The 22,657-nt window shown below is 43.6% G+C and overlaps 1 protein-coding gene across 22 annotated transcripts in view; it reads left to right on the top strand.

Moving 5' to 3' along the window:
• LOC311129371 (dual E2 ubiquitin-conjugating enzyme/E3 ubiquitin-protein ligase BIRC6-like) overlaps positions 1-19,622 on the top strand; it is a 139,588-nt gene extending 119,966 nt beyond the window's left edge. For all 22 annotated transcript variants that reach the window (XM_084161649.1, XM_084161648.1, XM_084161645.1 and 19 more), the window contains 5 exons: positions 1,730-1,891; positions 2,517-2,594; positions 6,140-6,328; positions 16,991-17,125; positions 18,346-19,622. In XM_084161649.1, the coding sequence (XP_084017775.1) occupies positions 1,730-1,891; positions 2,517-2,594; positions 6,140-6,328; positions 16,991-17,125; positions 18,346-18,525 (744 nt within the window). In that variant the 3' untranslated portion in view covers positions 18,526-19,622. The remainder of the gene's footprint in view (positions 1-1,729; positions 1,892-2,516; positions 2,595-6,139; positions 6,329-16,990; positions 17,126-18,345) is intronic.
• The last annotated feature ends 3,035 nt before the right edge of the window (positions 19,623-22,657 follow it).

Here is a 22,657-nt window from a genome sequence, read left to right as displayed (position 1 = left end):
TTATTATTATTATTATTATTATTATTATTATTATTATTATTATATTATACTGCCAGAGGAAAAACAGAGCACAGTGACCGTCAGGCATGCGCCTTTGCGTCACTAAAAACCCTGAGGTTCTAGCCAAACCCCATTTCTATCGCGGATTGGCGCACAAATTACATCGTTTTATAAATCATGCCGCAGGCCGTTTTTAAACTACTCATGGGCAACGAGTTTTCAGTTTGATAAACGACCTTGTTTAGTCATGTTACCTGGCTAGCTAACATGGTACTCCTTGGCTATGCAGACATTTGGATGGCACAGAAAAGGGATATATAGCCTACTTGAAGAGATGCTTCAAAGGAAGGATGCATATGCCTACTCAATGTAATTCTAAACCAAATCTATTTTTCTGCTTTTCCTTAAATTATGTTTGTCTAACTTTTGGGAGCAGTGTGTGAGGGAGAGCGAGAAAGAGGATGTGTGTTGGAGAGGGAGTAAGTGTGTGTGAGGGAGGGAGGGAGAGTGTGGGAGGGCGAGTGTGTAGGCTGTGTAAAGTTGTCTGAAGAGCAGGATAGAGATGGTTTCATACAGACCTAGTGTGTGTTCTCCTTACTGACACAAAGAAAATGCAGATTGTTATGCATTTAAATTCCTTACTACATTCCTCCTGCCAAATCACAGGTAGGCCTTTGGATATGAGCAAATCAGCTATTTTCTGCAGTTGCCTTTTATATTATACAGTAAAAAGTGCAGTATTTCCCCTAAACTAATTTAGCAGCGCCGGGCCGCCACTGCTATATAGTTGCCAGCATTCTAATAAATATGATTGTCAAATGTTTTCAGTGTTATATATTTTGTGTGTAGAATTGCAGGAAATTAGCTTTAAAACAGCAAAATTGTCTCTGCGGCCAAGAGGGCATCTACAATTTGCGGTCGGAGACTGCGCCATTGGCCACAGCCACTACCACGCCCTGCCACCCCCACGCTTACTTTGCCACCGCTGCTGAAAAAAATCCTGGGGGAAACGCTGAAGTGTGAAGTTAAATTCAATGTGTTTTATTGAGTAGAGGTGTGAATATCAGGGTCAGGTTTTCTGCGTGTTTCTGTGCATATTTTATTTTTTCCTTTTTGGGCCCTCACAAGTTTGCATCCCTGCCCCTTCCTCCCTTGTCTACATAGTGTCTCTCTGAACCTGGCCCCCACAGAAACTCTGAAAGGGTTTTTGTTTTAAAAAGCCAGAGCCTAATGCACTTGAAACAAGGTCTCGGTGCAGTGGGTTTCAGATCAGATTAGCCCCCCCCCCCCCATTCGGGCATGCCATCCTTGAGCCTGAATACCTGTGACTAGGTAATAACCCGCTACTCAGCATGTGTGAGCAAAGAACAGAGCAGAGGGGGAGTGCGGCCAAAGGGTCTTTAGTTCCCGGTCACTGAAAGCACAAGGGTATTCCTGCAGAATTACCAAGATCCCTTTTTCCTTTTCTTATTTGATCCTTTCTAGAATCTTCCCAAGCTTGTGTCTTTGTGTGCTGTTTCTTTTATTTTTCACTTCCTGTGGTCTCCTTGATTGATTAGCTAATCTCATTTCAGTGTGGAAATGAATTGGATTTCTATAATAGCCATGAGATATTCAGAAGAGAAATGCTATCCTTTTGTTTCAGCCACCTCTAGTGGTAATGGGTGTGTTGAAGAAAAAGTAGTGAGTAGTGAATTGCCATTAACCCCTTGTGGTCTGTGTGTTGCAGGTTCTCATCACGGGCCCGGCAGACACGCCGTACGCCAACGGCTGCTTTGAGTTTGACGTGTACTTCCCCCAGGACTACCCCAACTCCCCGCCCCTGGTCAACCTGGAGACCACCGGGGGACACAGCGTGCGCTTTAACCCAAACCTCTACAACGATGGAAAAGTGAGTCCCATATAGTTACTCAGGGTTAGGGGTTGGTGAGGAGTTGGGTCAACTGCCTAGCTTTTAATCAACAGTTTAAATATTGTGTCTGTTAATTTAGTGAAAATGTTTAGTCTCTTCATCTTTTGGCTTTCCACAAAAATATGTCAAATTTGAGTGTATATTCAGTACCAGTCTGTCCATAGTGATCCCTCTGTGGCACCATCAACCTGTTAACCTCACAGCTTGGAGTGCAGAGAGCTTGACTTGAGTAGCCTTACCTCTATGCTAGTTTATTTTCGGTGTGTGTGGCCAAAATTTTAAAAGAAGCACTATATTCCCCCCCACTCCTCTCCCCTGGAGAAAAGCTGTAAAGGTTCTGGAGCCTGCCTCATCTGCTCTTCCTCATTAGGGAGGCTCTGACAGGGAACATCTATTTTCATAATGGAATGAGACAGCTGCTATAAGAATTACTGTGGGCTTTCTACAGCAGAGATACCACTGGTGGGGAGGCCAGGGCAAACTGCCTCTCAGCTTTCCCTCTGAATGATGGGTGGATGGATGGGTAGGAGGGCCTCTGCCTGTGGATGTTTACCTGACAGTCATTCTCTTGTCTTCAACCCTTGATCTGTTCTGTCTTCTCCAGGTGTGTTTAAGTATCCTCAACACCTGGCACGGGAGACCGGAGGAGAAATGGAACCCTCAGACCTCTAGCTTTTTACAGGTGGGACAGAAATCCACTGTATTATACCTCCACCACCCTTTCATGTGTCTGTTTGTTTCTGCTGTCAAAACCAGAGTCCATCTCATCAGTCGTTGGTGATGTTGGATCATCAGCCTGTGTCTGTGACCCCAGGGTGTGTATTAATAGATGGCTGTTTTGACAGATGCCATGAAGGATCCTCCATACTGTAAACCCATTAATAGGGTTTATGTTGGCGTGTGTGTTGTGCAAACCCATACTAGTCCCAGCATTGCACCATCACTTAACCCCAAGGCAATACCATCTCGACACCCATCACTCTGAGATGGGCTGCTAAGGGTTTTTATCACCAGCTTTATCATTGACAGCCAATCTGTAGTCTGTTTGTGTCACACTGGTAGAGACCTTGGAGCAAATCTCAAATAACACCCTATTCCCTATATAGTACACTACTTTTGAGTGCACTATATACGAAATGGGGTGACATGATTGTCTGAAGTAGTACACTGTATATGGAATATGGTGTCATTAGAGCCACAGCCCTGGGGTCGGTCTGTAGCAATGACTATATATGAATGGACAAAGCCATCGATCACGTGACCCCATTCATTCCTATGTGAAGATTCAATAGCACATTGAAGCCAAATGAAGTCGGTTAAGATGGAGACATAACATGTGCAGTTTGAGCTACTCCAGGAAGTGACTTTTCAGGCAGCTCAGTTCTGCCACCTCTCACTAAGTAACTTGAGTTGAAGGCCGACCAGAGTACTGCAGGCTGCCATTAGCAACAAAATTATCCTTAACTTCTGTGTGCAATTACAAAAATAATCGGTTCAAGGACATCTGGTGTATTAGAAGCAATTATTGGTACCTAGATTGTCATATATAAAAAAAAAATGTACACAGAGTGCCCTTTTTCCATTCACTATAATGGGGGATCCTGTTTTCTGCTTACAATGCCTGCAGTACTGCGGTCAGCCGTGTACTTCCGTGGCTTTCAATGAGAGGGGGCAGTGGTTCTCCCCTTGTCTGTAGGCAGTGTGTCCCAGGCAGGCCTGGAGAACAGGGAGGGAGAGATGGAGCATCCATCAGAGTAATAAAGCTATAAATCTCCCAGAGCCCAGGGAGCTTTGGGCTGGCCAGCCGCAGGGGAACACAAGCAGAGGGAAGCACAGCCTACAGCCCCAATGTACTCCTCTAACCCAGCCCCCCTCCCTCCCTCTCTCTCACACACACACACACACACACCTCCAGCATACATGTCATCCACTGTGCATACGGGGGGGGGAGTCATTTTCTGTGTATATTGATCCGGCAACAAGCCAGCTAGAGTCCTTGGAAATGGCTCCCTATTTTTAAATTCCCTCATTTGCAGGGTTGGAGAGTTCATAGAGATGTCTCCATTGATTATCATTCTAGTTGGTGTCTGCCAGATCAATAATGGAAATAGGAGGCTGAATGGGGAAGTGGTGGAATCAAGTGAAAATCAGCCGGTCCTGGTATCTAGATCCGGTGAGCAGGTTGGGGAAGGTTGCGTGTGGGGAGCTAGGAGAGGGTATAAAGGAAAGGTCACCAGGGTCAGAGTTGGTAGACAGTGTCCCTTGGCACTCATACAGTATCAAATTCTTCATCCCGACTGATGGTTGAGGTAAGGATTGGGCTAATCTAGATCTATTGTTACGCTGACATCTACTTGACCGTCAGGGTACACGATGAGTGTTGTCCAGCTTGGCCTGGCAGACGGGCAGGCAGCCGTCCAGCTAGTGTCTGGCTCTGTGGGTAATATATACTGGGCAGAGTGATGGCGAAGCAGTGTACCCAGTCTCCTTGAGACAGCCTGGGGCATTCATTGAATCGTTAATAAAGATATATAGACGTTTTTTGTTTTGTTTTTGAGGATGAAAAATCATGCTTTTGTCTGACGCTCTCTTAGTGTCCCCATGCATTCTGCTGCATTGCTCATTGTAGTCTCTGCAATCTTCTCACCTACAGTGAGGGAAAAAAGTATTTGATCCCCTGCTGATTTTGTACGTTTGCCCACTGACAAAGACATGATCAGTGTATAATTTTAATGGTAGATTTATTTGAACAGTGAGAGACAGAATAACAACAACAAAATCCAGAAAAACGCATGTCAAAAATGTTATAAATTGATTTGTGTTTTAATGAGGGAAATAAGTATTTGACCCCTCTTCAAAACATGACTTAGTACTTGGTGGCAAAACCCTTGTTGGCAATCAGAGGTCAGACGTTTCTTGTAGTTGGCCACCAGGTTTGCACACATCTCAGGAGGGATTTTGTCCCACTCCTCTTTGCAGATCTTCTCCAAGTCATTAAGGTTTTCGAGGCTGACGTTTGGCAACTCGAACCTTCAGCTCCCTCCACAGATTTTCTATGGGATTAAGGTCTGGATACTGGCTAGGCCACTCCAGGACCTTAATGTGCTTCTTCTTGAGCCACTCCTTTGTTGCCTTGGCCGTGTGTTTTGGGTCATTGTCATGCTGGAATACCCATCCACGACCCATTTTCAATGCCCTGGCTGAGGGAAGGAGGTTCTCACCCAAGATTTGACGGTACATGGCCCCGTCCATCGTCCCTTTGATGCGGTGAAGTTGTCTTGTCCCCTTAGCAGAAAAACACCCCCAAAGCATAATGTTTCCCACCTCCATGTTTGACGGTGGTGATGGTGTTCTTGGGGTCATAGGCAGCATTCCTCCTCCTCCAAACACAGCAAGTCGAGTTGATGCCAAAGAGCTCGATTTTGGTCTCATCTGACCACAACACTTTCACCCAGTTCTCCTCTGAATCATTCAGATGTTCATTGGCAAACTTCAGACGGGCCTGTATATGTGCTTTCTTGAGCAGGGGGACCTTGCGGGCGCTGCAGGATTTCAGTCCTTCACGGCGTAGTGTGTTACCAATTGTTTTCTTGGTGATGGTCTTGTAGCCCATTCCAGCCTTGTGTAGGTCTACAATCTTGTCCCTGACATCCTTGGAGAGCTCTTTGGTCTTGGCCTTGGTGGAGCGTTTGGAATCTGATTGATTGATTGCTTCTGTGGACAGGTGTCTTTTATACAGGTAACAAGCTGAGATTAGGAGCACTCCCTTTAAGAGTGTGCTCCTAATCTCAGCTCGTTACCTGTATAAAAGACACCTGGGAGCCAGAAATCTTTCTGATTGAGAGGGGGTCAAATACTTATTTCCCTCATAAAAATGCAAATCAATTTATAACATTTTTGACATGCGTTTTTCTGGATTTTTTTGTTGTTATTCTGTCTCTCACTGTTCAAATAAACCTACCATTAAAATTATAGACTGATCATTTCTTTGTCAGTGGGCAAACATACAAAATAAGCAGGGGATCAAATACTTTTTTCCCTCACTGTATCCCCCTGCTTTTGTCTCCTCCAACTTTTTCTTGCTCTCTTTTATCACTCTTGCTCCCCCTCCTCTCTCTTTCTCCCCACACACCCCCTTCGGTAACCTCCCTACAAGTTATGGCTGTATGTGTATTTCATAATATCAAATGCATTCCATTAATCTCTCTCCTCCCCATCTCTCTACAGGTGCTGGTATCGGTGCAATCTCTGATCCTAGTGTCGGAGCCCTACTTCAACGAGCCGGGCTATGAGCGTTCACGCGGAACCCCCAGCGGCACACAGAGCTCCCGCGAGTACGACGGAAACATCCGTCAGGCCTCCGTCAAGTGGGCCATGCTGGAGCAGTTGCGCAACCCCTCGCCTTGCTTCAAAGAGGTGAGCTGTCAAATCACCCCCCCCCCCCCCCTCCCCGCTATCAGGCTATCCTACAGTGCCTCATCCTTTCATACATAGTTAGGCTACCTCGCAGCTTTCCTGACACCTCAACCTGGCCCACATCAGTGTTTAATGGCTCTCAATTCTACTGTAGTATCATTCTTTGTAATGACAAACCATAACACTCACCATGCTCCCTTGTTACAGTAGCTACCAGCCTCTGCTTAAAAAAACCCAGCAGATAAAGGACAAACTCTCCTTTGGGACGATATGAGGACAGTGGCAGATCATACATTCACTGTTTATTATTTCCCAGGTAGATAATATTGCCCCTGTTTTTAATTTACTCCTGTCCTTGACACGGGCTGTGCAGGCTGATAGCGTGGAAGATAGCGATCAGTCACCAGCTCTGCTTAGGGAGAGGGAGGGGAAGATGGGGGAGGGTGGGGGAGAGGGGGGGGAGGGAGGGGAGGGTGAGGGGGAGGGGAGGGAGGGGAAGATAGGGGGGAGAGAGGGGGAGGGGAGGGTGGGGGGGAGGGAGGGGGAGATGGAGAGAAAGAGGGTGGGGGGAGTGAGAAGCAGAGGGAGGTTGGGAGGTAGAAAGAGGGCTGGGAAGATGGCGAGAGGGCGGGGGCGGAGGGAAAGAGCAGTAGAAAAAGAGAGGAGAGAGGTGTTTCTAATGATTTCCTCCAGGCTGGGAGGGCAGGTGTCAGCGTCTCATAAGCCTGTGTGTGGGTGTTTCTCTCTGATGGAGGAAACTAAGGGACCACAGACAGAAACACAGCTCCAGTTTGACTCCTAACGTGCTATATCTAATCACTCACACTGGGAGCAGATAGAAGTCGGCCCCCGACATTCCACTCACTCACTTGCTTCTATCTCTTAATCTCTCTCTCTCTCTGTCTGTCACACTGTAGCTCACGGGAACTTCATGACACAGCAACAAATAACTTCTTCATAATGGCATTGTCATTGGCTTTGCTCTGTCGTTCATCCGTGTGTGTGTGGCTTTGCTCTGTCGTTCACGCGCACACACAGCCAACATCGATTAAAATATTGGATTCTGGTAATGTAGTCCTGGATGAAAACACAGAATTAAATTAAGATCCCAGATGCTTGCTGCTCTGCCAAGCACCTCCGCTTTGCCAAACAGTAATGTATTTTCCGATCGCTCTCTACCTGCAATCAGAAAAAAAGAGAGGACATCTGTCTGTGGGCCTCAACCTGAGCCTCCAGACCAATGTTTTCCTTCAGCTAGACATCATTTAGCAGGCCGTCAGGTGGTGGTGATTAGCCCTGTTAGCTGGCCAGGCTGGGGTGCCAGTGGGGCTGTAGAACTTTGGAAAGCACTGCCATGTCCTTTCTGTCATTTGTATAGAGAGACAGGGAGGGAAGCCAGACTGAAATATTATGGAGGATAGTCGGGGGCGGCAGGTAGCCTGGTGGGTTGGAGCGTTGGGCCAGTAACCGAAAGGTTGCTAGATCGAATCCCAGAGATGACAAGGTAAAAATCAATTGTTCTGCCCCTGAGCAAGGCAGTTAACCCACTGTTCCATGGGCACCGAAGACGTGGATGTCGATTTAAGGCAGCCCTCTGCACCTCTCTGATTCAGAGGGGTTGGGTTAAATGTGGAAGTTGAATGCGTTGTTGTACAACTGACTAGGTATCCCCTTTTCCAGAATCTATTGGCCCCATGTTACCCCATTTTATAGAATTTATAGATATACCCGTCTCCCCCGAAAAAGAGATGGAAATTCTCAACGGAATTACTTAGAGAAATGCATCAAACCAGGGGAACACATTGACAGATATTGAACCAAAAAAATCAGATGTATAGTTTGGAAATAGTTAATCAAAGACAATTGGTCTCCATGTTTAAGTTGATCTGTTGAGGTAGAGGTACTGTTGAAGTACATTGTGTTTGAGCGAGTTCCGGACACACACCCAAGCTCACGTCACCAGCTCCCAGTAGTATTCCATGCTCTGTGGTAGAAGCGTGGCGGTGTCTTATTCAGGTCCCAGGGTGAAAATCGTCAGCTTTAGCACGGAAGCAGCCTCTGTAATAAAACCACAGGGTTCTGACGTCAGTAGCTCAATGTGAAATGGACCATTTGGAGCTGCTATACTGCCCGAGTGCCCTCCTGAAATTCAATTAGGCTCGTGTGACACTCCTGCGCTGCCCTTTTCCCGTCTGAGCCCATGGCAGAGACACAGACAAAATACTGTCTGTAAACATGGGCGAGAGATACTGCCCTACAAAGGCAAAATGCAGTAACTACGAATTTGGTCACAAATCTTTGATCTGTTGTAATGGCCAGGTATATTATCTGATTTAATGTGGTGTTCTGTTTCTTGACACAAAAACAAGCCAGTCGATCAGAATACATCTTGAAGTACCAGAAATAGCTTTCTGTCTAGACAGAAAGACTGAAGTCAGATTTTGCAGTAAAAGAAATGACGTAGTTACTGCACTTTGCCTTTGTAGGCAGTATAGCCGTGGCACACACACATACAGTACTATCGTCTCCGTTTTGATGATGCTGCAAGCTCAGCGTAGTCTCTCTCCACTCATGTGAACCGTGAAAGCTGTGACACCGTAGACACATTTATTTTTGGGGCCGGGGGATTATGTGTGTGAGATTCCAAAGTTTCTGTGCCCTATTTATAGTCTGAGATGGAGAATAAAAAGCTTGTCAGGTGGAATTAGGAACAACAGGTCGGCCGTTTTAAAAATATAGTTCCCAGGGTGTGTGAGAGCCGAGGGGTGTCCACGTGCACAGCCGGCTCTAGTGTGAATTGGTCATTATGGGAGGTGGTGCTGTGGGTGACATCCAAAACCCACCCCTCCAAATCTCAGGAAACAAGCATTTTCCCTCAGGAGCTTAGCGAGACCGACACCCCTGTCAGTCCACACATGGAGCTCATTACCACAGGTCTATCCACTGTTGTGTGGCAAGAGTACCACAGTATGAGTCATAATACCCATAAAACCTAGCGGTCAAACAAGGATATGGTTCCAATCATTTTTCCACCATTCATTTTTCCTATGGGGGATATTCAAATAAGGGCTGTGTTTCGTGTAGGCTTACCCTGGCGTGACGTTTTCATAACCCTGTAAATCTCTCTAGGACAAGTTGACTTATCAAAAAATTCGCCTGTATTTAAATAAAATGCTAATTAGCTGCTAATGTGGCTATCATAAAGAACTACAAATGCCATGATGAACTGGACGAGACTGCCGAATCGAGGCAAAGGTAAGAATCTCTGGATTAACTATATAATGTCAGCTAAATTTAGTAAGGAATAAATTGGTAAAATGTCATTAAAATGACAGTTCTGTGAACAATACCTGTTAACAAAGGTGTCAGCTAGAGATGACGTGCAGGAGCTTGCAGGGATTTATAGTCTTGCATGATGTCTACTTTGATGCTAATCAGCATTTTCGAAACCGAGGAAATAGAGCCGAAATATATTGATAAAAGTCACCTTTTACGTGGTTATCAAAACTTAACGCCAGGGTAAGCCTACACGAAACACAGGCCTTATTTTAAGTGTTTCTAAAATTCCCTATGGGGAAAAACGATTGGAACCATTTCCTTGTTTTACCGCTAGATTTTATGGGTATTATGACACATCCACTGTGGGGCTGTATGGCCATGAAAAGGGGGAAGTTATTTAAACCATTAAGAGAGGAGCGTGTTCTTGTCCTGACCTCTGCCAGCCGTGACCGGGTGTACTATACAGTTTGACTGATTCACGGTCCAAGGACCTCCCAGAGCTGATAGAGCTAGCTACCTTGCGTGTTCATTTATCATGTAAACAAGAGGAGGATGCATCAGTGGTGGGACCGCACACACACACACAGAGTGCAGTCCGCACACCCTGTCAAGGAAATTAGTCATTGTGTTGAGCACACTCCATTACGGTGCATTATTGATGGGTTTTAGCAAGACACCTCTGTCCAGTGGGACCTATCGAGGCTGGGGCGTTGACTCCTCTCCTCTCTCTGTGTAACCCGCTAACCCAGCACAGCCTGGTTAAGAATACTGCTCTGTAGTCTGGCTGGAGGAGACATAGGGCTCCTGTGCTGGGTTTCGTGACAGAGATGGGGAGAGAAAGCTTGCCTGGTTTTGGTCAGACACACGGAGCAGGGAAAGCCAAGAGTGGAGGAGCGATGTGCTACAGCCACGGGTTTCCATGGCTACGCTGGGAAGGAAATTGATCATTGCCCTAACCTCCCTCTTATCCCTCCTCCCCTCCCATGGCCCTCTGTGGCAGCGGCAGCTTGCCTCTGCAGATGGGAAGAGTGTCAGTCAAAAGTGACGACGGGGGCTTTAAAATGTCACAGTTTAGTCACCAGGATCTGTGTGACTGATGAGTAGGACCTTGTCTTTGGCAACAGGCTGTGAGGGAGGGAGGGAGGGATGCTACAGGCGTGCCACTGTTGAGCATCTCCTCGTCTCTGTCAGGATGACGCGGTGTCCGGGGCGATGATTGAGAATGCTGACATGATCACAAACACACCGCTAGACCCGTTGTGTTGAGGTCAGCGTTAATAAACCTGCACTGTTTTTCCTCTCCCAGCGGCCGGCCGTCCAGAGGGAGCCATGCCATCTGCCGTGCCGCCTTTGCCCATTTGGTAAAGGAGGCCATCGTTCCCCTCTCCTCGTGCCACCCCACTCCTCCAGCCCCGCCTCAGTCCTTTAGTCACACACACACCCTCTCCCAAATGCTGCAGCTCCGAACACAACAAATCACTTTGATTATATTGCAACAATAAATCCTCATTACTGGCTTATGAATTACTCCCAGTATATGCTCAATTAGAATGAATGGGGGGGGGGTAGAGACTAGGCTTGAGACCACCACCTTAGCAGTTGACTATGGAGCAGATTTTAGTTATTCTAGTGCTTATATACAAAAATATACGTGGTCTGCGGTTGTGAGGCCGGCTGGACGTACTGCCAAATTCTCTAAAATAACGCTTATGGTAGAGAAATTTGCATTAAATTCTCTGGCAACAGCTCTGGTGGACATTCCTGCAGTCAGCATGCCAATTGCACACTCCCTCAACTTGAGACATCTGTGGCATTGTGTTGTGTAACAAAACTGCACATTTTAAAGTGGCCTTTTATTGTCCCCTGCACAAGGTGCACCTGTGTAATGATCATCCTGTTTAATCAGCTTCTTGATATGCCACACCTGACAGGTAGATGGACTATCTTGGCAAAGGAGAAATGCTCACTAACAGTGATGTAAACAAATTTGTGCACAACATTTTAGAGAAATAAGCTTTTTGTGCGTATGGGAAGTTCCTGGGATTGTTTTTTCAGCTCATTAAATATGGTACCAACACTTTACATGTTGCGTTTATATTTTTGTTCAGTATAGATCGTCATACCCATACATTCCTTGGGACTTTAAATGACGCTGAGTATAATACAGATAATTAGCCATGAAGTCATTGTGGATAAGCGGGTATTAGCAGCAAATTAGCAATGACCTTATCGTATATGCACTCCTAATTTGGCAACATTTCATTGATTGGATAGGTGAAAGCAATACAATACATACATAGCTTTCACCAATCCAGTCATGTAAGATCAGTGATCAATGGCAAGTAAGAAATGAAGTGAGGATGCATTTTAAGGTACTTGAATGAAGCCCAACTAATGATTTAGCCCATAATCTTCTGCCTGAAGTAGTGATTTTTACCCCTCCAGAGGTTCCTGTTCTCTACTTGGTATGAACACTGAGAGGGGAGGCTGAAGTTAAGACTAGACGTCAGTGGGAGTATTTACAATGCTGTAGTCAGTGTAGCAGACCTGAGCTCGCAGGGGAGCAGACCTGGGGCTGAGTGAGCGTACAGCAGACAGGGACACTGTCAGAGTAGCAGGAGGATGAAAACATGTATTTTAATGGCCACAGCGTGATTCATACTCACCCTTGACCCCTGTGTGTGTGGAGCAAGCAGAAACACATGGAAACACGAACATGCGCGCACACACGTCTGCCCTCTGGAATAATGAGTGGACGGCAGCATTACCTAAAAGGTCACTTAGTTTATCTGGAAATGGAGCACACAGTCAACAGACCATGCCAGTGTGTGCATGTATGTGCATTTGTCTGTTGAGTGTATCTCTGTGTGTTTTTGTTTGTCCGGCCGACCGTTTTAAAGGTAATTTGTCAAGACACCCTGTTCTGATGGGTACACGTGTTCCATGTTCAGTGACTCTTGGATATGTACACAACGCTCTCGTCCATACACGAAACGCCCCTGGGGAATTCAGGCATATTATGGGACACAGGCCAGGTCATTATCAATTGAATTCTATTATAAGAAAATCGGTGCGAACAAATCTTCTGCTGGTATGTGCGTGTTTCCATGTGTTTCTGCTTGCTCCACACACACAGGGTTCAAGGGTGAGTTTTGAATTGGTAAGCATTTCTAAATGCCTATGTTAAATGCAGGTCTCCCACATAATTTCAGGCCTTGATCTGCCTTTCAATATAATATATTGTTTTCTATTGGATTTGAATCCTCAGTGTTCTACACTAACTTCTTTCACTGGTGGCACCAGCACATGATTTGGTCACACCGATTTTCTTATAATAAAAAATAAATACATTGATAATGACCTGAACTGTGTCCCATAATGTACCTGTATTCCATACAGAACCAGACTCATAATGACGAGCCATCTTTTAAATGAGCAAGCCCTTATGTTCTTACATTGCAGAATTTGACAAAACAATACCACAGCAACAAAACAAAGGAAGCGGGGAGAAGGACTGATGTTTTCGCTCCCAAATCACACTTTATTTTGGTGAAAAACAACATTGGATGTTCTAAGTCCACAACAATGCTTAAACCACATCAGGGGAACAATATTTGAGGTCTGGGGAAAAATCAGAGAAATGTATATATTTTTGTAGTTAGTTTAATTCAGGTGCACACCAGCCAGACTCTTTGGCTAGCAGTGTTTCTGTAGCCATAAGCGGCGTGTGAGGTTCACGTTTGGGGAAGCTAACTTTCACCATTATAATAAATGCACCTTTATAATAAAGCATTCCATGCATTATCGCATTTGCAGACTTATGTAAGAAGCCTATTATTCCTAATGTGAGGAGTAGATTGGATGGTCATAATTTAGGCTAATAATATAACTCAATCACTGTTCGCAAAAAAAGACTGTTCAATGCATGGCTGAGCGCAGATAGAGTAGAGTAGGCCTAGGCTATAGGCTACAGTATATCAGATGCGTTTCTTGGCCTTTTATAAATACAGTTCATGCAATTCTACTACACTTTATATGACTGGAGACATTGGCAGAATATTTTTGAATATGACAACTTACAGGGTAGCCTACTCTGCTGACACTGACGGAGCAATAAAAATGACGGTGTCTGATCCATGTACAGTAATAGGTCTACGAGAAGGGGAGACACAAAAAGCCTACAATATGACATCCATCTAACCTGGAGGAGGAAATTAACTTTCAAGTGGCACTAACCCAACAATGATAGTGAATATGCGCACTCACTGGGATATGGCCGATGCTCTCCGCTGGTGCCAATAAAATGGGCTATACTGTTCAATCAATTAAGTTGAGCATTTTGATAACTATGAAAGACTTTAGTATTTTTGTCTTTACAGCAATAACCATTTTGCTTTCCAAACTAATTAAATATTGTGATTTGCCTGGCTGGGAGCCTCCTACTTTTCACTGACAGTTGCAACTCAACAGTTATCTGTGGTATTTGCGTACACACTGCCCAAATTGCGGGCCCTTCCGACTGCAGGCAATGCGATTTCAAACTTTTCAAAAAGAAGCTAATGATCCTCTGTGGCCAAATCATGGTGTCTGGTGTAGTAGCCTATTTAGAATGGTTGTATTTATTTCTGTATAGACAGGAGTAGGGTAATTAGGCTATATAATTTTGGAAATTAAATGTACTTTAGCGGAACCTTAGTTTATGGACGCGCTGTCTGTGTCTGTAGCAGACTTGTGATGATGTTTTCAAAACTAATGGCCTCTGGATTGATGCAAATAATCCTGATTCTGCCAGGTAGGCATAGGCTACTTTGTTTTCTTTTAATTGCCTTTCCATCTAGCATCGCTAACGGCTACACAAAGTGGTAGACATATAAGCCCTACGCACACTGCACAGATGGGCATTCCTGTGCCGTTGTTACCTCTTCAGAAAGTTTGTTTATTTTTGGTCAATTGCACATTACTGTTTGAATAAATAATGATAATACAAAATGTAAAAGCTAATTATGAACCAAAAACTAACGTGATCAGGTAAAAAACAAACAAAAAAAAACCTTGCAGGGGTGTAGTGATGGGAAGGGGGATGTAGTGACAGCCAGGCTGAAGTGGCTGACTGGAGCACAGCCCTGCTGTGACGTCAGAGAGACCCGGTGATAAACACTCAGACGCACAGTGTGGAGAGTGAGAGACTTGACTGAGAAAGCAGGTTGCCAGTCAAGGCTGCTCCATTCAAATACAGAGCTGCTTCCCAATCATTAGGACTATCTAGATCGCCACACAGTTTATAGTACTAGGCTACATCTAGTCTATCTAATCTTGGTCTCAGTGGAGAGCCAATTCAACCCCTCAGGTTTTCTTCTTGCATTTGTGGTTTGGTGGCTCATTTCTTTAGCGGGCGTAACAAATAGTCATGCCAGTCACGCTTTCTTTTGAAAGGACTAATTTACCCCTTTACCCAGGTTTCTGGATAATCAAGGTTTTCGATTTCGGTTTCAATATTTAAAAAAAAACATTAACTGCAGTATGTGGGTTGAATGCTAAAACACAGAATAAAACAATGAATAAAAGTCCCATGATGTTAGTGACTGCGCATTACTGCTTATCACTTATTAACCATAATTTATTCACATTACTTATTTCAGTTGTGTATATTAGATTAGTTTATTATTTCATTCCAAGTCATCTCTATAGAGCTGCTGCCTATGCTGTCTGACAAAATCACTATTTTAGTAGTTCTTCAAAGTAAATAAGGCATACTTTTATGACTGCTAAATACCAACTATCAATCAATTTTCAGGTAGAGACCTTGCGAAGCAATTGCTGTTATCCAGCTTGATGCCATTCGTCTCTTGCTCTCTGTGGTTGCACACACTAACCTAACGTAGCAGGCGTGAAAGAACCATACAGACCAGACCAGTAGGCACGCAATGGATTATGGTCATTGTAGGTAATTACCAAGTTTTCTGTGCTAAACTATGTAGAATATTGGCCTGTTGGAAACTGCAACTCCCTATTACATCACACAGTTCAGTCTCAACCTGTTTTATCTCTAGAGGAACTGTGCGATGTGTGCATTGAGTTTACAAAAAATAATATGGAATTCAAATAATTTGACCAATTAGTTGTTTAAAAACTGAAAAGTAACCATTTTGGTTAATCACTCAGCACTATTAGATTGTAGACTTACATGGTCAAAGCATATTGATTCCGTTGTTGTAAAGATGGGGAGAGGTCTGTCTGTGATGAAGAGATGCGCTGCTTTTTAACATCACATGCAACCAAACAAGTCCTGCAAGCTCTGGTTTTGTCGCGTCTTGGCTATTGCCCAGTTGTATGGTCAGGTGCGGAAAAAAATAACCTAGAAAAGCTGCAGCTGGCCCAGAACAGAGCAGCACGTCTGGCCCTCAAATGTACACGGAGGGCCAATGTCAATAACATGCATGGCAGTCTCTCCTGGTTCAGAATGGAGGAGACATTTACTGCATCACTGCTGGTCTTTCTAAGAAGTATTGACATGCTGAAAGTACCGAATTGTCATTTGAGCAAGTTTAAAACACAGCTCAAAAACGTATACAAACCCTACAAGACACCCAATCAGGGGTCTCTTCACAGTCCCCAAGTCCAGAACAGAGACTGGGAGACGCTTTATTTTCTAATTTTTATTATTTAAAAATGTTATATTTTGTGTTCTTAGTTAACATTTGTGTTGCTGTTCTTGTTCATTAGAACATGACAAAATACAGAACCCTATGTTTTGTATTCTTCAACAGCTATTGGGGATCCAAACAAAAATCACTCTGCTTATCAATCCATTTGGCGTAAAGTTCCTATACATACCCAGCATCTCAGGCTCTGTGCAGACCTAGATAACTAAGTCAAGGGAGACATCATAGCACTTCTCCAAAACGTTTTTTCAGTGGAGAGATGGCGCTTCTATTTGTTAACGCTCCACTTCAAAGCAGCCTGCCTGCAGAGATCCAACTCCCTTCCCAGTCATAGTGAAACGAGCAGTTCTCTTGCTGCTTCCTGCTGCAGAGGAGAACTTTCAGAGGTTATGCTTTTCTTCACAACATCCTGCTTTTTCAGCTTCATAATCTTACCAAGTGGGTAGGGAGAAGAGTTGGGGCAAGGTCCGTTTTGAATTATATTTTCATTACGGTCATTTTCCTTATCCAGTGTGTCATGGAAGCAACGTTTACATTTATCAGCATATTTCAAGCATTCTAACTAGGGCCCAGAGTTTTTCCTGTGCAGGTCATACAGACAGGAAAAACTCCTGGGCCTACTAAATGGCTATAAACCAGAGAGGAGTTTCAATAATGATGACCTGCAGGTATACGTGTTGCATGTTGTATCTGAGTCTCATGGCTATATTGTAATCCCCAGGTGATCCACAAGCACTTCTACCTGAAGCGGGTAGAAGTCATGGCACAGTGTGAAGAGTGGATCGCAGACATCCAGCAGTACAGCAGTGACAAGAGAGTGGGTCGCACCATGTCCCATCATGCTGCTGCACTGAAGGTAAACAAACACTATTCAGCTACAGGAGACCTCGCATTGTATCAACATTTTGTCCTTCGCCACAGAAATGAACACCCCATCCCCCTTTCACTTACATTTATACACACACAGTCCTGGTTTGTGTTAATGAAGTCTGAATTGGTTGCTCAGGAGGAGAGTGACATGCATGGTGGACAGGCTTGATTCATGCCCCAGCCGGCTTCCCTTTGACAGTCTCGAGGCGGCCATAGAGGAACAGATAAGGGGCCTGCGTCCTACTTCCCTAAGCTCACTGGCAGCCAGGCTCCCTTCCTCTGGCTTTTAATAACCACAATTAATACCCAGTGCAATTAATCTCCTCGACACCCTGAGAAAAACGGAGGGGCCGCAGCAAGCCGCTCACAGTGCTGTGGCAGCACCCAGTGCTTTTTAAAAATCAGGGCTACAGAGGTCTGTGTAGTCGCATTACCTTCATGGTTTTTCCTCTTGCTCCAGCAAACAGGTTCAGGTTCTGAAATGATGGGTTTGTTTTAGTGCACATTCTCTTTTTCTGTTTGTTTTTTTGGTAAAACATTTAAGGTAAAGTACGGGAAGTGGTCATTTTTCATTGGTTTACTGTATGCTCTCGTCATAGACATGCACTGAGAAGGCAACTGGAATGGATTGTGAGCTCATTAGTATTTTGGACAAACTTAAAGCTGCAATATGTAACTTTTTGGGCGACCTGACAAAATTCACACGTGAGTTCTAGGTCTGTCATTCTCTTTGAAAGCAAGTGTAAGAAGCTGTAGATCTGTTCTATGTGCGCTATTTCTATGCTTCCCGTTTTTTTAGTTTTTGTTTTTGCGTCTTTTACTTTCGGTTTTGTACACCAGCTGAAAATACAATATTTTTGGTTATGGAAAATATATTTTGTAGCGGTTTAGATGGTACAATGATTCTCTACACTATACTTGCTTGTTTTGTCACATAAACTGAAATTAGGCGAACAATTAGAATTTTAGCAACCAGGAAATGGTGGAGTGATTTCTGCATAGTGCATTTTTAAATGATGGGCTTGAAATTAGCATTGGTTTGGAAGAGCATTTAGAGTTCACAGGCCTTGTCATAATTGTTGGGAAGAGTATAAATCTGTTTCCTCGTAAGAGCCCATGTTTGTACTTGCCCCCTCCTCACAGCAAATAGTAGCTCTGAACTGAGCCCTGTGGTAACCCTGTCCTCTGTCCCTCTCCCCCATCCAGAGGCACACGGCCCAGCTACGAGAGGAGCTGCTGAAGCTGCCCTGCCCCGAGGGCCTGGAGCCTGATGGGGAGGAGTTCTCAGAGAAGAGTGCCGCCCTCATGGTCAAAGAGCTGCCCAATCAGGATGCGGAGAAGCCAAGCGGCAGCCAAGACGGCCCCTGCAGTGAGGGACCTCTATGAGTCCTGCTCTGCCCTGCACCCCTCCACCCTTAGCCGCGGCTACTCCTCCTCACGACTATTACTATTGTTATTAAATAGACTTTGAAGGCTTCGAAGCACAAGCCACCATTTTGTCAATATTTGTATGTAAGAATCTAATTATGTAATAGCTGAAAAAATAGGACAAAAAACAAGATGAGAATGAAACCGCATACAAACCAACAAAAATAAGACAAAACTCCGAACTATGCTTTGCCCTTAAGGAAACAGTCGACAAACAAATTATCTTTTATTTACCTGTAAAAGTGTAAACTTTTTGTGCTTTTTTTTTTCAATTGTGAAATAACCACTGATTGGTATGTTATTAAACTTGTTTATGTATACATAATGACAGAGGAAATCACAGAATATATAAGGGAACTAGCCTACCTTTAGAGAATGTTTACTGAATGTTAATTTCAATTTTTTTGACTGTTAGCGCAAGGACAGTTGTAACCAAGAATATATTGGTCATTCTTTAAGGATACTATTTAAAAGAAAAGAACACATACACTTTCCTGAATTTGAGAAATCTTCTGGTTGCCCATTGACACCGCTTATTTGATTTCTACAGGATCCTGTAAACTTCAATAAAGGCTGAAATGGACATTCTTAATTGCTATGATTACTTACCCTTTTTACAGGCTGTTAAAAAAAATGCACACTTTTTTTGCCTCACTAATTCTCAATGCAAGTTTAATAAATGCAACCTGTTTTACTTTGCCCGGATATATACACTGATCTGATTGTGTAGATGAGTGTATGTAAGATGTGCTCGGGATATGTATGTGAACGCTTCTGCATGTATGTGATTGTGTGTGTTAAACAATCCTCATAAGATACAAAGCTGCCATGTGCCTTTTATCTACATTGACATCATACCACCAAATACTTTGAAAGCGTTAATTCACTGATTATTTGACATTTCTACACATTGATCATTCCACTGTTTGGCAAAAATCCCTTCATCTGTTTTATGTTGATTCCAGTAAAAGAAAAAGCACTTTCTATTTTACTCAATCCCGGTTCCGTCACATACTCCTTTTGGTAGGACATTAAATGGAGCTTGAACATCTCTATTGATTGTGCGAATGGTTCTTTCTGCATTTTTGAACAACACTTGGACTTGAATATCTTGTCTAAAAAAATATATAAAGGAAAACCTGGTACCAATCCACATGGGAGCATGAGCTGCTACTGTAAAGTCACATATGGCCCAGTGCTTTTTGCCAGTGCAGGGAAACAGGCCATCTACTGTATATGAGTAACATATTTAGATATACTTTTGTCATTGCTGGTGCAGTTTTGGGGTTGCAGATTGTGTCCATTGCTAGTTTGGCCTTCCACAGTTGTCAGTCCTCTGAGGTTCGAGCCTTCCTCACCTTCTTACCATAAGATAAGTGGTGGAAAAAGTACCCAATTGTCATACTTGAGTAAAAGTAAAGATACCTTCCTAAGAAATGACTAAAGTGAAAGTCACCCAGTAAAATACTACTTGAGTAAAAGTCAAAAGTATTTGGTTTTAAATCGAAATAAGTATCACAAGTAAATGTAATTGCTAAAATATACTTGAGTATCAAAAGTAAAAGTATAAATCATTTAAAATTCCTTATATTAAACAAACCAGAAGGCACGATTTTCTAGTTTATTTATTTACGGATTGTCAGGGTCATGCTCCAACATTCACACATTTACAAACTAAGCATTTGTGTTTAGTGACTTCGCCAGATCAGAGGCAGTAGGGATGACCAGGCATGTTCTCTTGATAAGTGTGGGAATTGGACAATTTTTCTATCCCGCTAAGCATTCAAAATGTAACAAGTACTTTTTGGTGTCAGGGAAAATGTATGGAGAAAAAAGTTATATTATTTTCTTTAGGAATGTAGTGGAGTAAAAGTTGTCAAAAATATAAATAGTGTAAAGTACAGATACCCCAGAAAACGACTTAAGTAGTACTTTAAAGTATTTTTACTTAAGTACTTTACACCACTGCTTATATATTGGCTTTTCCGTTTTACTATCAGAACAAAATGTAATAACCAAAGTCAACATCCAGCTTGATTCAGTGTGAATCATGGCTGGCTGTATGTTGTGCTAGGTGTCTCCTAAGCAAATATATTTAATACATCTCCACAGTTCTATATGAAGACTGCGCAACATTGAGAAACCTTTTCCTTTCCTGTTATCTCTTTCCCAGAATGAGCTCTGCTTTCGGGAATGACTGACGAAACTGTTGTACTTGGATACACAGGGATTATGCAGGGTATGCTTTAAACCTCACAGTGAAGTAGAGGGAGAAATGGCTACTGGAAATTGTTTTTGAGTGTAAAGCACCGCATGGAGAGTCTCACAACATGGTATGTGACATACTCCTATGGGCTACTAAGTACATACAGCAGGGTTTGAATGAACTGTTGGGAATCTGAACCAAATCAAACACCTGAATGGTGAGTTTGATGCAGTTTGTTTTTGTCTCAAATTTCTGCACACGTGAACCACTTATTGCAATATATTACCTTTTCCCAAATGTTTTGATAATTGAATGAATGTACAATTGTTTCTAGGGCACTGGTTTTCATCATACATTTTTCCATACTTCAAACTTATTTTGTGGTGTGGTTTGGTATCAGTTAACCTTGGCCAGGCAAACTTGCTAGCTATCTGCCAGTGTGCACAGACTTGATTTCAAGGAAAGGTACTCTGTTTTGAAAGAGCCCAGCTCAGCCCTTTCCTGCAGGACTGATGAGGTAATGTTTCATGGCCTCTCCAAGAGTAGAAGAACAATCTACAATATGCTTCCAAACAGTCATAATTCAGACTGCAACAATGAAAGTCAACATCTCCCTTATCTCCCCGAGCACGAACACGCCCTCCTTTGTATACATTTATGGAGCAGTAAAAAACACAGGGGTATCTGGGGATTTTTTAAATGATTTCTCTTCACACTGCTCTGGCAATCAATGTGAGAACAGTGTGTGTGTTGGAGCTTTGGATGTATGGTTTGGTAGCCTGAGCTTCAAACAGTATCTGCGCACTGCAGGTGTCAGCAAATCTTTTGTTTGTTTCCCCTGAAACAAAGTCTTGAAAATTAGCTCTCATCAGTTGAATAGTAGCGTGTCCTTGACAGCTCTTTAAATTGGAAGCATGCCTCTGGAAAGGTAAATCACAGCCCTATTCACCGTGGTCTTCCATACCTCAAAGCCACTCCAAAGAGCCTGTGAAGAATTCCATAACGTGCTCAAGCACACTTCTCTTAAATGTAATGCACAAATAGGAGGAAGGGGGAGATGGGGAGAGACAACGAGTGGTGGAGAAAACAAACCTTAAACAGACTAGAGCCTCCTGTGCTTTGAGAAAAACAGCCGAGAGCTCTATCAATGCACCATGCTGCTGCTGGCGCTCTGAATCATTTTGATGTTGTTTTTGTCTCATGTCAAACAGTAGGCTTACTCACTGGCTTTATCTCCAGGAGCAGCGTACGGTACTAGACTCTCACTGGAGTAAACCACTGACAGTGGAGAAGAAAAGGTCAGCCAGCCATGGGATCATTTTCATTAAGAGTCAATGTGACTTACTGCCCTGCTCAAGGAAATATGTTGTGTGAGAAGCTCTGCACACGTAAAGGCTATGAGTGTAGTAGTCCTTTCATGATAATTGTTCATTAGTGGTGATGTTGTGGTGTCATGTTCATCACTACATCACTACTGGTCTCATCCCATGGAAGAGCAAACAATAATGTAGGGTAATTAACCTATGTCAAGTACAATCCCTGCTCTTGCTCCCATTTGAGGCACAGTACTACAGGTTTTGGTGGGGATAGGCAGTGCCTCACCTGCATGCTTCTGGTCAATTCCTGTAACTCATATGCCTCTTACCTGAAACGTTCCTTCTACACGCACGCACACACACACACACTAACACTAACTCCCTCTGGGAGCCACTTAGCATGATCAAGATAAATCACCCAACTGATTTTTATAAAAAGGAGAACCTTCCAATTCCCCCTAGGATCCTACAGTGAGATGACAGATTGCCAGAAAGGTATTAAGTCAAATGCTCAAAGCGTCATGACACAACACAACCCATATAGTCACCTGAGTAGTTATGTTGTTAA

Source organism: Coregonus lavaretus, assembly GCF_964263955.1.
Source record: "Coregonus lavaretus genome assembly, chromosome: 1".
NCBI lineage: Eukaryota > Metazoa > Chordata > Actinopteri > Salmoniformes > Salmonidae > Coregonus > Coregonus lavaretus.
Note: the sequence above shows the minus strand (reverse complement) of the source record. Positions and strands in the feature narration are given on the sequence as shown.